At 32.1% G+C, this 15376-nt stretch overlaps 1 protein-coding gene across 1 annotated transcript; it reads left to right on the forward strand.

Moving 5' to 3' along the window:
- The first annotated feature begins 6652 nt into the window (after positions 1-6652).
- On the forward strand, positions 6653-14898 carry LOC107942025 (ABC transporter B family member 2-like). Its single transcript, NM_001327458.2, has 11 exons — positions 6653-6962; positions 7806-7860; positions 8653-8828; positions 10688-10888; positions 10986-11245; positions 11365-12285; positions 12475-12890; positions 12966-13207; positions 13294-13541; positions 13624-14036; positions 14116-14898. The coding sequence occupies exons 1-11, from the start codon at positions 6696-6698 to the stop codon at positions 14664-14666; spliced, it is 3750 nt and encodes a 1249-aa protein (NP_001314387.2). The 5' UTR covers positions 6653-6695; the 3' UTR covers positions 14667-14898.
- The last annotated feature ends 478 nt before the right edge of the window (positions 14899-15376 follow it).

Below are 15376 nucleotides of genomic sequence, written 5' to 3' on the forward strand. Positions count from 1 at the left end.
TTATCGGAAGTAATATTTTTTTCTGTGAATTGAAAAGCATTTTGATTTATCTTTACGAGTTTGCATCATTTTAAATTTTGTCATTTAAATATTTTTTAATAAATTGAATAATTAAAAATGTTGATTTTTTATGCTGAAATCGAAGAATAAAAAATGGTAGGTGTAAATGACATAATTGTAGTTGGCTTAAGATCATCATGTCATGAACATTGTAGAATATTATGCTTCTTGCTTAAGCGCCCTTTTTATAATATTGGCTATAGTAATATTCCATGATTTTTCATAATATAAGGCTTCAATGTCATTCTCCTTTTAAATCAAACTATTTAAAAATTACTTCCTAAAAGTTAATAATTTTTATATTTTTACCTTCAAAAAATTATAAAATAGTTAAAAGCATGTAAAAATAAAGTAAAACCGACTAAATCGGTTGAACTGATTACTTTCGATTTTGCTGGTTGGTTTATTCTGTTGCGGTTTTAGGTCTATTGCAAAGGTGGGTAAAATGGTTTAGTTAGTTCGGTTTTTTATTTTTGTTAACCAAATTAATCGACTTTAAAATTTTATTATTTTAAAATATTTAAATCCAACCTATATTCATATATATATTATTACCTTAGCCCAAACCCCAAAAAAATAAGTAAAGGTGCTCATCGGCTGGTTTGGGCCAAGCCTAAGTATGATATTAATATGCTTTATATTTTTTCAAGTTAGGCTCGGGCTAAAATATGAGTTTAAAATTTTTCTCAAACCCGCCTATATTTGCAAAAAACTAACCCAAGCTTATTTTAGGCCTGCTCATATTATTATCATTTTAAAATTTTTATTTTATTTTAATATTTGATGATTTTATACATTTTTTATTTATTGAAAATTCTTATATAGTAATCATAATATTATTTTAATATTTTACATTAGAGTAGTATTATATATTTAGTATAGGTTTATTTTTTAACGTGTTCTAAATTACATAATATATAAAAAGTATATAATATAAAGTATTATAAACTTAAAAATGAGTTAAGTTGGTCGGGCTTGGGACTTGAATGTTCAAGCCCAAGCCCAACCTATATTTTAATTGAGAATAAATTTTTACCAAGCTCATTTTTCGAGTCAAATATTTTTACCCAAATCTTCCCAAATTTCGAATGGACCTGAGTAGATAGTCCAACTCATAAATATGTCTAAAATTAAGTACTCCTAATTATATCATATAAACTCAAACCCAATACAAAAAAAAAATAATGTCGGTTAACTGACCATCTAAAGCCAGTTCGATTTATTTGGCTTTATTCATAAAGCTAGTTGATTTTGGTTTTTAGAAAAATGAAGTCGATTAAGTCAATTTCCAGATTTTTTGAATTGAACGGACAGTTTGTTAACATTTAAAAATAGTTATTGAATTATTTAAAAGTATTTATTTAAGTTACTTAACTATTTAAAATTTTTTATTTAAGTTATTTAGCTGCTAAGGTTTATTTTTATTTTGTAAGTTTTGCTAGCTAGAGCCAAGTATGATTCGATAATCGATAGGTAGATCAGTACCCATTGACAAGTAGAATAACATATCTTAGATCCAAGTTGATCTAACGATCAATGTTGGGGATCGGAGAAGAAAACAGTTTGGATTTTAATTCGCAAATTCGAAACGTTCAAAGCTGTTTCATGAAAAAAACTGAACTGTAGAAGAGAAGTGCAGACGACGTGAACAAAGAAGGTCATAGAACAACGATTTTAACAACTTAATAACTTAAATGAAAATTTTTGAATAGTTCAATAACCATTTTGTAACTTTTTTAAGTCGAGTCATATTTTAATGATCTTAGGTGTATTTTACCCATAAATAAACAAAATCCTTAATTTTCTTTTTGAATTATAGTAAGAAATTACGATTAAATTACAAATATAAATATATATTCGAGTAATCATAAATATTAAATTATTATAAACAGATTATCCACAAAATAAAATCAAGCCATTACAACATAAACAGATTAAAAATCAATACAATCTCAACTAAAACTAATAAATTAAATTAAAACTTACACATAATAATCACATATAATAAAATTTAAAAATTTATACATATAATTACACAAAATAAATCTCGAAAATAAATACTGCTTTTCCCAAATGAGCCATAGCGAATAATTTCTCTGGCAAGACATTGCACTTAGCGACTTTGATGAAACATGAAAAGAATCACATGTACGGTGTTGATGTCAGATAAACAACATTAATTGATTGCATGAACCCACAACTGTCCCTTGGACCCAACTAGGGTTTAAATTGATAGCAATGTTTTCGAATTGATTTTAATTTAGAGAAGTTATTTTCAGTTTAAATTATTTTAAATTAAAATTATTTTTTATATTCGAATCATTAATTTAAATTTAATAATTAAAAATTTTAAATTAAATCATTTTAAATTTAAATTTTTTCATATATTTATTATTTAATTTAAATTTAATATACAAATTAATTTGAATTGAAATAACAAAGTCTATAGGGTTCAACTAATTTCAAAAGGGTTACATGTGATTTTATATTTTATATTTAATTTATTGAATAATATGTTTTTACAACCTCAAAAATAAATATTTTTATTAATTAAATAAGATATGTATAATTTATAATAAAAGTAAATTAATTTTGAAAAATAATTCAACGATTAAAATAACAAATTTAAAGTAATGAAAATAAAAAAAATAGAAATAATTGAAACTCAGAATAATTTGTCATCTATGAGTCAAAGTTTTATCTATAAAGCAACGAGGACACTAAGGGGTAGATAGGGGCCTTGGCACCATGTCCCCCTCAAATGAAAAATTATCATTTTAGTCCCTCGATATTTTTAAAATTACAAGTTAATTCAATGGTAAAAATACACTTTAACCTCTCTTAAAGATTAATTTTTTTAGTTTAATCCCTTTAAAATTCTAAAATAACATACATATAAAAAGATAAAATTGTATTTTAACCCCTTTAAAATTTTATAATTTAATTTTGATCCCTACAAATAAACTTTTGGCTTCATCCTTGCTATAAAGTATACTTATTTTAATGTTATATTGCTTTTCACATATGATTTCAAAGCATCATGGTAAAAAAAAAATATTCACAATTATGTAAGTATTATTAAAATCATGAATTAATTGCAATAAACATCCTTAAACTATGAGCCTTATTTTAAATTGGTTTTCAAATTTTAAAACATTCTAATTATATCCTCAAAATGTTGATATTAAACCGCAACCTACTGGGTTAATGAAATTGCTATATTTCATAATTGTGCTGCTTTTATGAAAATCTTATAATTGAAATAAATGCAAACACATGGGTTTATGCATAGTTGGGTAGATTTCCACATCAAAATTGAATAATTGAAGGATTCCTTTTTCCCTTGTGAAAATTTGTAATACCAAATGATATGATTGTTGGTTTAAATGAGAAGCCCATGGCCCAAGAGAAAAAGCTAAAACTTTAAAAATCCATGACTTAGGAGTTCTCCACATGACACTAACAGATAGGCACAATACTTGATTTAGTGACAAATAATAAAATTAATAAAATAATGTCAGAAAATGTTATAAATAAATAAAACAAAGTATCGTAGAGAGAGATGACGGGGAAGAAGGATGAAATAGATGTCGGAAAATAAGTGCAATGGTGGGTGGTAGTAATGGAAATGATAGTTGATTAAGAAAAGTGAAAAGGGTACTGGTTATTTTGAAACTCCAAGCCATCCTCTCTGGGATATACCAATAGTGGACTTTTGCATAGTTGTATGTCTTTCTAACAATTCCACTTTTAAGCAGTGGCAAAACCAAAAAATTAGTTGAAGTGACAGAGATGAATCATAAATTTTAAGGGATTAAAGTATAATTTTACCATTTTGAAAAGTTTCTTTTAGTGACGGAGACAACACCATTGCATACCCCTGCTTTGAAGTAATCTAGAGTACTCTTTGTCATTGCATGCTAAAGAATATTTCAGAAGCAGGAACTATAAATAAATATGTTAATCTGTAAAATTTTATCTTAAATTGTTTAAAAGTATATTAAGTAATGAAAAAAAAATTCACTTCGTTTAAAAAAAATTAAATAAAAAGACCCTCTTGCTTTATGTTCCTTTCTCCCAAAGTATTTTGAATATCGAACCCTTATGTTGGATATGTTGAGATGCTAACAAGGTTACTATTTGGATTGCTCGGACAACCTTGTCACAAGCGGATTACCATGTTTGGAATATCTTTTCGACTAATTTAGTTTCTATTCTAGTGAGTAATGTTGGAAGGGATTTAGGATCGAGTGTATGAGATAAGCCTATTAACTTGGAATAGTTTTATTCCTCAAAACGTCGTTCTCCTTCTTATTTTTTAAATATTTTTTAATAATTAGAGTCTTAATATGATTTTCAAATGATGATGTTATTGGATTGAAAAGAAGAAACTTAAAAAACAAGAAGTTGCCATTTTAGGTATTTATGGACTTCCACCTCACTAGCAATGACATGCATTTGATTCAATGGCCCCTTTTGTAAACCACCAAGCCTAAACTTGTTCCCTTCATAGCCATAAATTTCAATTTCTCTATAACCATAAGGTCAAATATTCTACATTGTATTCATAACGGGTTTAGGTATAAAGGCGAAGCTAGAAAATTATTTTAGGGCAATCAGAAATGAATAAAAAATTTTGGGGACCAAAATATAATTTTAAAATTATACTAACTCGCGACTTCATAAAAATTGAACGGATTTTCTGTTTTTTTCTCAAAAGTTCTTCTTTCTATTTTACGAAAATTAAGAAGTTTGTATCTTTACCTTAATTTGTCATAATTTCGTTCTTTATTCTTTATGAAAATCGAGAAGTTAAACTTTAAAAAAAAAATTTAGAGGCGAAAGAGCAATTTTATCATTACACTAATTTGTGACTTTATAATGATTGAAGGAACTATATAAACAACTTTCCAATTTAGCCATTGCCAATCTCCTTGTCTTCACCCCTGTTTACGTATTATACATTGTCGATATATAAATTTATACATTGATATTAAACCGTATGATAATCTTTTTAACCATTAATTAAACCTTTTCATATATAATCCCTCATGATTCTTCACTATTAGTATGTGCAATTATAAATAGCACAACCTATTATAAATAGGTTCTGCATTAAATCAATCTAAAATTATTGATCCATAAATCCTAGGTGGTTGAATATGTCCCGGTGCTTATGACAAAATTTGAAATTTAATCCCTATATTCTATAAAGAGTTAAAAATAATTTTTATTTATTTTTTACTTACTATTTATTATAATTATTAAATTCATAATGATTTATTTCTAAAGTTGGTATGATTGCATAAATTTATTGATGGAAAATTTTGAACAGTAAATACTAACAATACTAAAGAATTTTTAACTTTTAAAAAGGATTAAATTTCAAAATTTATCAAAATATAAGGACTGACAAAAAATTTTGACCATTTTGGATGTTTCATTTACTGTTATATCAAAGCAAGGCAAACAAGGTTCAAACCTCAGATCCAACCAACTCTTGATGCTAAATTTATTTCAGAGAGAGAATGTAGAAGATAAAAAAGAAAGAGACTTGATACACAATTGGTCGAATTTTCTTTTTTGTCCCTCTATTATGCTAGAATTTGAAATTTAATCTTTATACATTAATTTAACATATAATTTAATACTACTGTTAACTATTTCAATTAAAATTATCACATATATTTTTCTTTCAACACATCTATTTCAATACACAAAAAGAAAATGTCTACATGATGAGTTGAAAAAATAACTAATGGTGTTGAATATTAAGTCTAATTACAAAGTTCATCCTTTTACTTTATGAAAATTGATAAGTATCTTTACTTAATTTGTCATAGCTTGGTTCTCCTTTTTTTTTACGAAAACAGAGAAGCTAATCTCAAAATTCTTTGCAAAAATCAACTGTTGAATAATTTATATAAGCAAAAATCAATTATTTAAGTTTTTGTTTTTAACAACAACGTAATTAACTTCTCGATTTTCATAAAGTATAAGGATCAATTTTTAACAAATTAAAGTAAATTGACCAACTTCCCAATTTCCATAAAGTAAAAAATGAATTTCATAGAAGATCTAAACATTTCAACTAACAAATGGTGTCATATAAAGGAGAATCAATTTTTTTTGGAAGTTTCACTATTATAAACATAAGATTTTCAAGAATACGTACAATACAAGTATAAATATATCCGCAACCAACTAAAATATAGAATTAAATTAATATAAAGCACAACAGACAAAGAACTGAACCAAACCAAATCTGAAAGAACCGAACAAAACCCACACATGATATACTCACTTGGTGAGACTGAAGACCTACGCATCGCAATTGTGCATCGAACCTTGATACTCAAGAACCCAGGGTCTTTGCTGCAAATTTAAGCATAATAAATGGACCAAAACTATAAATTTGACCCTTTTTAATGTTTCATCATTATTAATTCAACCGTCACACACACCAGAAAGGAGACTTCACTTAGAAACTGTTTTTTACAGCTCGTTTAAGATTGCAATAAAAGGTTCCATCTACTTCACACATATACCGCTCCTCCATTTCCTTATTATATTCCATTCATTATTTACAAACTCCTCTATATCCCTTTTTGTATTTTTCATACAACAAAAAAAAAATGACACCTCCGGCCGGTTCATTTTCCGGCGACCGAGATGATGACGGCGATGCCACGAAGAAGAAGAAGAAGCAACGGAAAGTTCCATTGTTGAAGCTGTTTTCATTTGCTGATTTTTATGACCATGTGTTAATGGGATTGGGATCACTAGGTGCATGTGTGCATGGTGCTTCGGTGCCTGTTTTCTTCATTTTCTTTGGCAAATTGATTAACATTATAGGAATGGCTTATCTTTTCCCTAAAGAAGCTTCTCATAAAGTTGCAAAGGTAAATTTCAAGTCGGGTTGAGGGTGAGTCGGTTCGTTTGAAGTGTTGTCTGTCGAGTAGGATCTTTATGGAGAGTCATGTACGGTTGCAAAATGGGCTGCAAGGAAGAAACCAGCAAATTAATTTGAGGATTAGAGATAAATCATAAATTATTAGGGGTTAAAGTGTAATTTTATCATTATACTAACATGCCATTTAGTAAAATTTAAGGAACTAAATGACAAATCTACCATTGAGGGGGTGGTAAGGCTATTGTCTACCCATTTGTTCCTTGAAAGGGCACCTTGATTAGTGGAGATACGATCCGCAAGAGTTCATGGGAAATGTGGTAGTATTGTGCGTATTGTTAATTATAGAGAATGCGCATGGGGGAATTAGAACCACCAACTACTAACACTTTTCCCATGAGCTATTGCTGATTGTATCTCCATCAACCGAAGTGCCTCTCCCAGGGATGAAGACAAAGGGGTAGGCAATGGCGTTGGCCCGCAAAATGGTGAATTTGTCATTTAATCTCTTAAATTTTTATAAAGTTACATGTTAGTATAATGATAAAATTACACTTTGACCCCTCCAATGATTTATGATTCATCTTTGGTCCCCTTAAAATAATTTTCTGGCTTCGTCTCTGCCCCCTTCCGTAACCGTACACAACTCTCCATAAAGACTAAGGACAAAATCCCGATACAGGAATAATACCTCTGATTGTTAGAGGTATAATCGATTACCTGATAAAAATTTTCCAAAGGAACCGGCCCACCCTCGATAAACCTTTAAACGGACCAACCTGAGAATAATATTTTTAAGTGAATATAATGCATTTCTTTTTCTTTTTTTTTGCAGTATTCGTTGGATTTTGTATATCTCAGTGTCGCTATTTTATTTTCATCATGGATAGGTACGTTAATGTCTGTCTCTCTGCCTGAGGTGAAAACACTTTATCAATTGATTTGGTTTTAGTCCCTCTATTATATTAAGTTTTAGGATTTAATCCTTCTACTTTAATTTAGTATAATTTGATCTTTCTACTTTTTTAATTTTATTAATAGATCTAAATTGAAGCCAATGCTAACTGGTATGGTTAAAGTGATAATTTTTAATTGTTATTTGGTCACATAGGTTTCTTGAAAAATTCAATTAACTATGTTCAACCAAAAATAAATTTACATGACGGTCTAACGCTTAAAACTTTTTTTAAAAGAAAATCAAAGTTGGAAAAACTAATAATATTATAAAAGTTGGTATCAAATTAGGCCAAATTAAGCTTGGGGGATTAAATTCTAAATTCCAAATATAATAGAGGGATTAAAATCAAAATTTAACCAAAATTAATCAAATTTTACTTTTGGTTGATCATATTCCTAGACTACCCATAACCCCAATCAATCCCTAAATAAGAATATCTTCACGGGGTGAATCTAAGGGGCAGTAGCATTGGCCCCCCTTAAATGGCAAAATTGCTTTTATGTCCTTTTAAAAGTTTTAAAATTATAAATTGATATAATTTTGAAATTACCTTTTGCCCCTGCCCCTGCCCCCCAAATTATGATTTGATTTAGGCCCTCCTAAAACATTTTTCTACCTTGCACATCTTCCAAATATTGCAAACAAAAATGATATCAACTGAGTTAAGACTCAGCCGACCGTTTTTTATTGTATTTTACAAATAACTTTTAATATGAAATTATAGAGGTGGCTTGTTGGATGCATACCGGAGAAAGACAAGCGGCAAAAATGAGGATGGCATATCTAAAATCAATGCTAAATCAAGATATAAGTTTATTTGACACAGAAGCTTCAACTGGAGAGGTCATTTCTGCAATTACAAGTGACATTATTGTTGTTCAAGATGCCCTTTCTGAGAAGGTAATTTTTTTTTTCAAAACTCAAGCCTCTTTAAGGGAAATATAAGGTTAATTTATGGTTTTGATCCATCTACTTTATTTAGATTTAGTTTTTACACTTTATTTTGGTGAAATTTGATTTTTTATTTATAATGTTGTTAGTTATAATCCAAGTGGTTAACATAGTTAACTATTCTAATTAAAATGTTGACGTGATTTGAAAAAAAAAAAACTTTTTACACTAAAAGAAACCCAAGTCAACGTGATGAGTTAGAATATTAAAAAAAAAATTAATGTAAGCATCAGTGGTAGATCTTACCACTAAGTTTCGGGACTTAATTAAAATTATAAAAATTTGGGAAATTTAATTTTGGGTGCTTAATGAGATTTTTCATAATTTTTGAGGGTCTAATTCAAATTTTCAAAATTTTAAGAGCCTAGTGAGAATTTCTAAAACTTATAAGGGCCTAATTAAAATTGTTAAAAATTTTGAAGGGCTTAATGATAATTTTCCAAAATTTTGGGGGTCAAAGCCCCTAGCCCTGATTACATTCTGCCTCTTGTTAGCTTTTTGATTAAAATAGTTAGGTGGAGAGCTAATTAATGATATTATAAAAGTTAATGGATAAATTATGCGAAATTAAAGTATAGAGACTAAATATCAAATTTGAATATAGTAAAGGGACAAAAAAATGTAATTTAACCAGGAAATCAATGACCAAGGAAGAAAGTAGTTGAAAACTTTGCCTTTATAAATGTATAAATTGAATGAAATTTGCAACACTTACTAGCATTTATAAGTGGTTGGTTTGTTGGGTGATTTACTACATAAGGGGTTCTATAATTATATATGTATATACTTTTTTGTCAGCTTGGTCACAGCAAATCTTAAAAATAATGGTCATATAGGATAGGGATGGTTGTTGAATATTGATTGCTTCTTTCAATTACTTTTTATTTTAAACCAAAATGAAAAAAATAAAATATTCGGGTTTTAATTTGATAATTACAAGTTAATTTAAATACCCATCTCCAATTTATACCTTTTGTACTTAAATGAAGAAATGTTATATTGTGAGGGTGGAATAGCTAGTTTTGTTTTAAAGCTAAAAAAAAGGTCTAATTATGCTCTCAATCCCTGTATTCTTTAAACTTTTAAAATTTGGTCCTTTTACTTTTAACAGCAATTAAAATTAAATTCTAACCCATAAGATTGTGATTCGTACATTTGAATGTTACAATGCTATATATATTCAAATATAATGAAAATACATTAATAGTATCATCAATTGGGATTTAAATATTTACACAAGTACAATATAAGTACAAATATATGTTCGAGTAACTACAACGTAAAATCAAATTAGGGGTGAAGCGAGAATTATTTTTTTTGGGGAGGGTCAGAATCGAGTTATGTATTATTATGAGAGCTAAAATACAATTTCATCATTATAGTAGCTTATATTTTTATAATTTTTAAATGATTAAATTAAAATTTTATCATTTTAGGGGTGAAAGTGCAATTTGACCGTTTACAAATTTATAATTTTATAAAATATAAAAAACCAATGTAATATTTTCCCATTTTAGGGAGCCCCGACGAACAAAAAACCATACATGGCATATACATGATGAGACTAAATTCTATGAAATAAAAATAGAGTGACTAAATTTCATACTTACTAAGAGTATAAGGGCTAGGGGCATAATTAAACCTTAAAGAAAATGCATGCATGTAAAACGAAACTGTTGCGTTTAATTTGTTTATGATGATATCTCAAACGATTTATTTTCTCTGTATTTTGAAATTTTCTTTCTCGATATTCTCTTCAGCCAAACAAAAAAAGAATTGTTTATGATGATGAAAGATGATGATGGCAGGTTGGGAATTTCATGCATTATATAAGCAGATTCATAGCAGGTTTCAGCATTGGCTTTGCTAGAGTATGGCAAATCAGCCTTGTAACTCTCTCCATAGTCCCATTGATAGCCCTTGCTGGTGGCATTTATGCTTATGTTGCCACTGGTCTCATTGCTCGAGTTCGAAACTCATATGTCAAAGCTGGTGAAATTGCAGAAGAGGTCAATTCTTTTATTTTTTTTCAATTCCCCCCCTCAAGTTATTATCTGCCACTGCTGAAAGTTGAAGCTTTTAATATAATTTGTTTGAATTTTGCAGGTGATTGGGAATGTAAGAACAGTACAAGCATTTGCAGGGGAAGAAAGGGCTGTGAAATCATACAAGGATGCTTTGATGAACACATACACATATGGTAAAAAAGCTGGGTTAACAAAGGGTCTTGGCCTTGGTTCACTGCATTGTGTGCTTTTCGTTTCGTGGGCATTGCTTGTTTGGTTCACAAGTATTGTTGTTCATAAAAACATCGCAAATGGTGGGGATTCTTTCACTACAATGCTTAATGTTGTCATTTCTGGCCTGTAAGTCCCTTTTCTTCATTGAGGACATTTCACAAACACTGATATGCAACTTGAATTTTTAGTATTCTTACCGGTTGGATCTTTGTATGTTTATTACTTGGTTTTTTGTTCTGTTTCAGGTCGTTAGGACAAGCGGCACCAGACATATCTGCGTTTATTCGAGCAAGGGCAGCTGCGTATCCTATATTCGAGATGATAGAGAGGAACACAGTTAGTAAAACCAGCTCGAAAACGGGCCGTAAACTAAGCAAAGTGGAGGGGAACATTGAGCTCAAGAATGTATCTTTCAGTTATCCGTCTCGCCCCGATGTGGTCATCTTCGATAGGTTCTGCCTTAACATACCTACTGGAAAGATTGTAGCTCTTGTCGGAGGGAGTGGCTCGGGGAAAAGTACGGTCATATCATTAATCGAAAGGTTTTACGAGCCACTTGCAGGAGAAATATTGTTGGATGGGAATAATATCAAGGACCTTGACCTCAAATGGCTTAGACAACAAATTGGTTTGGTTAATCAAGAGCCTGCTCTTTTTGCTACTACCATTAGGGAGAACATTCTATACGGAAAAGACGATGCTACAGTCGATGAAATAACGCGTGCCGCAAAACTTTCTGAGGCCATTGCCTTTATTAACAATCTCCCTGATAGATTTGAGACTCAGGTTGGTGAAAGAGGAATACAACTATCAGGTGGACAGAAGCAAAGGATTGCGATATCTCGGGCAATAGTGAAAAATCCATCTATTCTTTTACTCGATGAAGCAACGAGTGCCCTTGATGCAGAATCCGAAAAGAGTGTGCAAGAGGCACTTGATCGTGTGATGGTGGGGCGAACGACGGTGGTGGTAGCTCACAGGCTTTCTACTATTAGGAATGCAGATGTGATTGCTGTTGTTCAAAATGGGAAGATTGTTGAAACCGGTACTCATGATGAGCTTATTTCGAACCCGAACAGTACTTACTCTTCGCTCGTTCAGCATCAAGAGACATCGCCTTTGCAACGCTACCCTTCACAAGGTCCTACTTTAAGTAGGCCACTCAGGTATATTTTCAATTGGATCATTTTGATGAGCTTTTTGTATTACGGTGCAGCGAGTTAGAAATCCCGAACCAGTGAAATCCAGGGCTTCTTGTTCGTTCTTTTCATACTAAAGCAGGCACTCTTATCATGTTTCTTGAATGCTATTATAGTGAAGAGTTCATTAATTAGAAGTTTCCTTTTCTTTTATAGTGTGAGTTATTCACGAGAATTATCCCGAACAAGGACGAGCTTTGGTGCAAGTTTTCGTTCTGAAAGAGACTCAGTTAGCCGTGCTGGTGCTGATGGAATCGATGCAGGGAAACAACCTTATGTTTCACCTGGAAGACTGTATTCTATGATAGGACCTGACTGGTATTATGGGTTCTTTGGTACCGTTACCGCATTGATTGCCGGAGCTCAAATGCCTCTATTTGCTCTCGGGGTTTCTCAAGCTCTCGTAGCCTATTACATGGACTGGGAAACAACGTGCCACGAAGTCAAGAAGATCGCCATCCTGTTTTGTTGTGCTTCTGTCATAACGGTCATCGTTCATGCAATAGAGCACCTATGTTTTGGCATCATGGGAGAACGACTCACTCTTCGTGTGCGTGAAGGGATGTTTTCAGGTAATATGAGACCAAGCCTTTTCTTTTCCTACGATGTTTCGATTCTTATTTTCCTCTTATGACTACGATTTGCAGCCATCTTGAAAAACGAGATTGGATGGTTCGATGACTTAAACAACGCAAGTTCCATGCTTGCATCTCGTCTCGAAACCGACGCCACGTTTCTAAGAGGTGTAGTCGTGGACCGGACATCGATTCTCATACAAAACGTAGGCTTGGTCATTGCTGCCTTCATCATTGCATTCATCTTAAACTGGAGAATCACACTTATTATCTTGGCCACTTTTCCATTGATCATAAGTGGTCACATTAGCGAGGTTTGAACACCCTTTCCCACCATTCATATACATATACATATACATATACATATACATATAGTGATGTTGTTCTTGGTATGGTTCAGAAACTATTCATGCAAGGCTACGGCGGTAACTTGAGCAAAGCATATCTAAAAGCAAACATGATCGCCGGCGAGGCTGTCAGTAATATGCGAACTGTCGCTGCATTTTGCGCTGAGGAAAAGATCCTTGATCTTTATGCCCGTGAGCTCATAGAGCCTTCGGAACGTTCATTTAAACGTGGTCAAATTGCAGGGATATTCTATGGGATTTCCCAGTTCTTCATCTTCTCATCTTATGGCCTTGCCTTATGGTATCAAAGTTTTAGCCATACATATGCATAAACATATACATATACATATGCATAAGTTTTTTGGTTTTGATAATTTGTGTAGGTATGGTTCTGTTTTAATGGGGAAGGAGCTAGCTAGCTTTAAATCGGTCATGAAATCGTTCATGGTGTTGATTGTGACGGCATTAGCCATGGGAGAAACGTTGGCACTGGTCCCGGACCTTCTAAAAGGGAACCAAATGGTGGCATCGGTGTTCGAGATTATGGACCGGAAGACGCAGGTTGTTGGGGATGCTGGCGAAGAGCTAACAAATGTGGAAGGTACCATTGAGCTAAAGGGTGTTCACTTTAGTTATCCGTCGAGACCGGATGTGGTGATATTCAAGGATTTTGATCTGAAAGTTCGTTCAGGGAAGAGTATGGCGCTTGTGGGACAAAGCGGATCCGGTAAGAGCTCAGTTCTTGCTCTTATACTTCGGTTCTACGATCCAACATCTGGGAAAGTGATGATTGATGGTAAGTTTGTCTCCGACACTCTCCGAAATTTAAAGACACGGTCATTTTTATTGGTTTCTTATTTGCTAAATTGTTGCAGGCAGAGACGTTAAGAAACTAAAGCTCAAATCCCTTCGGAAACATATCGGATTAGTCCAACAAGAACCAGCTCTTTTCGCCACTTCAATATACGAAAACATCCTATACGGCAAAGAAGGAGCATCTGAATCTGAAGTGGTCGAAGCGGCTAAACTCGCCAATGCACATAGTTTCATAAGTTCCCTCCCCGAAGGTTACTCAACAAAAGTCGGCGAGCGAGGGGTACAACTCTCGGGTGGCCAGAAACAAAGAGTAGCCATTGCTCGAGCTGTCCTCAAGAACCCCGAAATCTTGCTGCTCGACGAAGCCACTAGTGCTCTCGACGTCGAGTCGGAGCGCGTGGTGCAGCAAGCTCTCGACCGGTTAATGAGGAACCGAACAACGGTAATGGTGGCTCATAGGCTGTCGACAATTAAAAATGCGGATCGAATATCGGTCATTCAGGGTGGACGAATAATTGAGCAAGGGACACATTCGAGCTTAATCGAAAATCGGAATGGACCGTACTTTAAGTTAATCAACCTTCAGCAGCAGCAGCAAATGGAACAATAGTGTCAAATTTCAGTAAGAAAATGAAGAAACAGGTTATGCAGTTGCTTTGTTTAAATATTTTACTTTCTTTTTTTCACTAAATTTGGATTCATCTTAACTAGAGCCATTCTTTCCATATGAAGAAAATAATAATAATACATATGGAAGAATATTGTAACAAGTGGGATTTTTTTACAATAACATGGATATGATTAAAGGTGTTAATAAATCAGATTGGATTGAGTTTGGGTCGAATTTACACATATTACATTATCATATTTTATATTTGTTTCAATCTAATCTGACCCAAATATAAGTCTTAGGTATTTAAGTTTGGACAAGTAAACCAACCAAAACTAAATATCTTATATTGGTAGGGTTGGAACCCATGGCATTAGTGGGTAAGGGTATGGGTTCGAACCCCATCAAGACCATATGCTAAACATTTCCTTGGTGGTTAGGCTCTCCCTAAATACTTTGAACCCTTTTGAGTTTTCCTTAGAGTCAGGGAGCCAACCTTGGGCCTAAAATCAAGCATAGACATTCCGTACGTAATACCTTCGTTCGAGGGTCCGGTCAACTACTTGATGGGTGACACCTCAAAGACTTCTCTCAAAAGAGAGCCAACCCCCTCAACAAACACAAATATGAACTGATTGTAAAATAAAATAATGACCTGAACCTAAAATGATTTTAAGTTGAAAGTTAATGCTTAAACTCAAAATAACCCA

The sequence above is a fragment of the Gossypium hirsutum genome, chromosome A03 (assembly GCF_007990345.1).
Source record: "Gossypium hirsutum isolate 1008001.06 chromosome A03, Gossypium_hirsutum_v2.1, whole genome shotgun sequence".
In the NCBI taxonomy this organism is placed as follows: Eukaryota; Viridiplantae; Streptophyta; class Magnoliopsida; order Malvales; family Malvaceae; genus Gossypium; species Gossypium hirsutum.

Excerpts from the sequence above, each read along its gene's own strand:
- LOC107942025 (NM_001327458.2), top strand. The coding sequence starts at position 6,696 with ATGACACCTCCGGCCGGTTCATTTTCCGGCGACCGAGATGATGACGGC. Across the intron at positions 7,861-8,652 it reads TTTATTTTCATCATGGATAG|AGGTGGCTTGTTGGATGCAT; the intron begins GTACGTTAATGT and ends ATGAAATTATAG. Across the intron at positions 10,889-10,985 it reads CTGGTGAAATTGCAGAAGAG|GTGATTGGGAATGTAAGAAC; the intron begins GTCAATTCTTTT and ends TGAATTTTGCAG.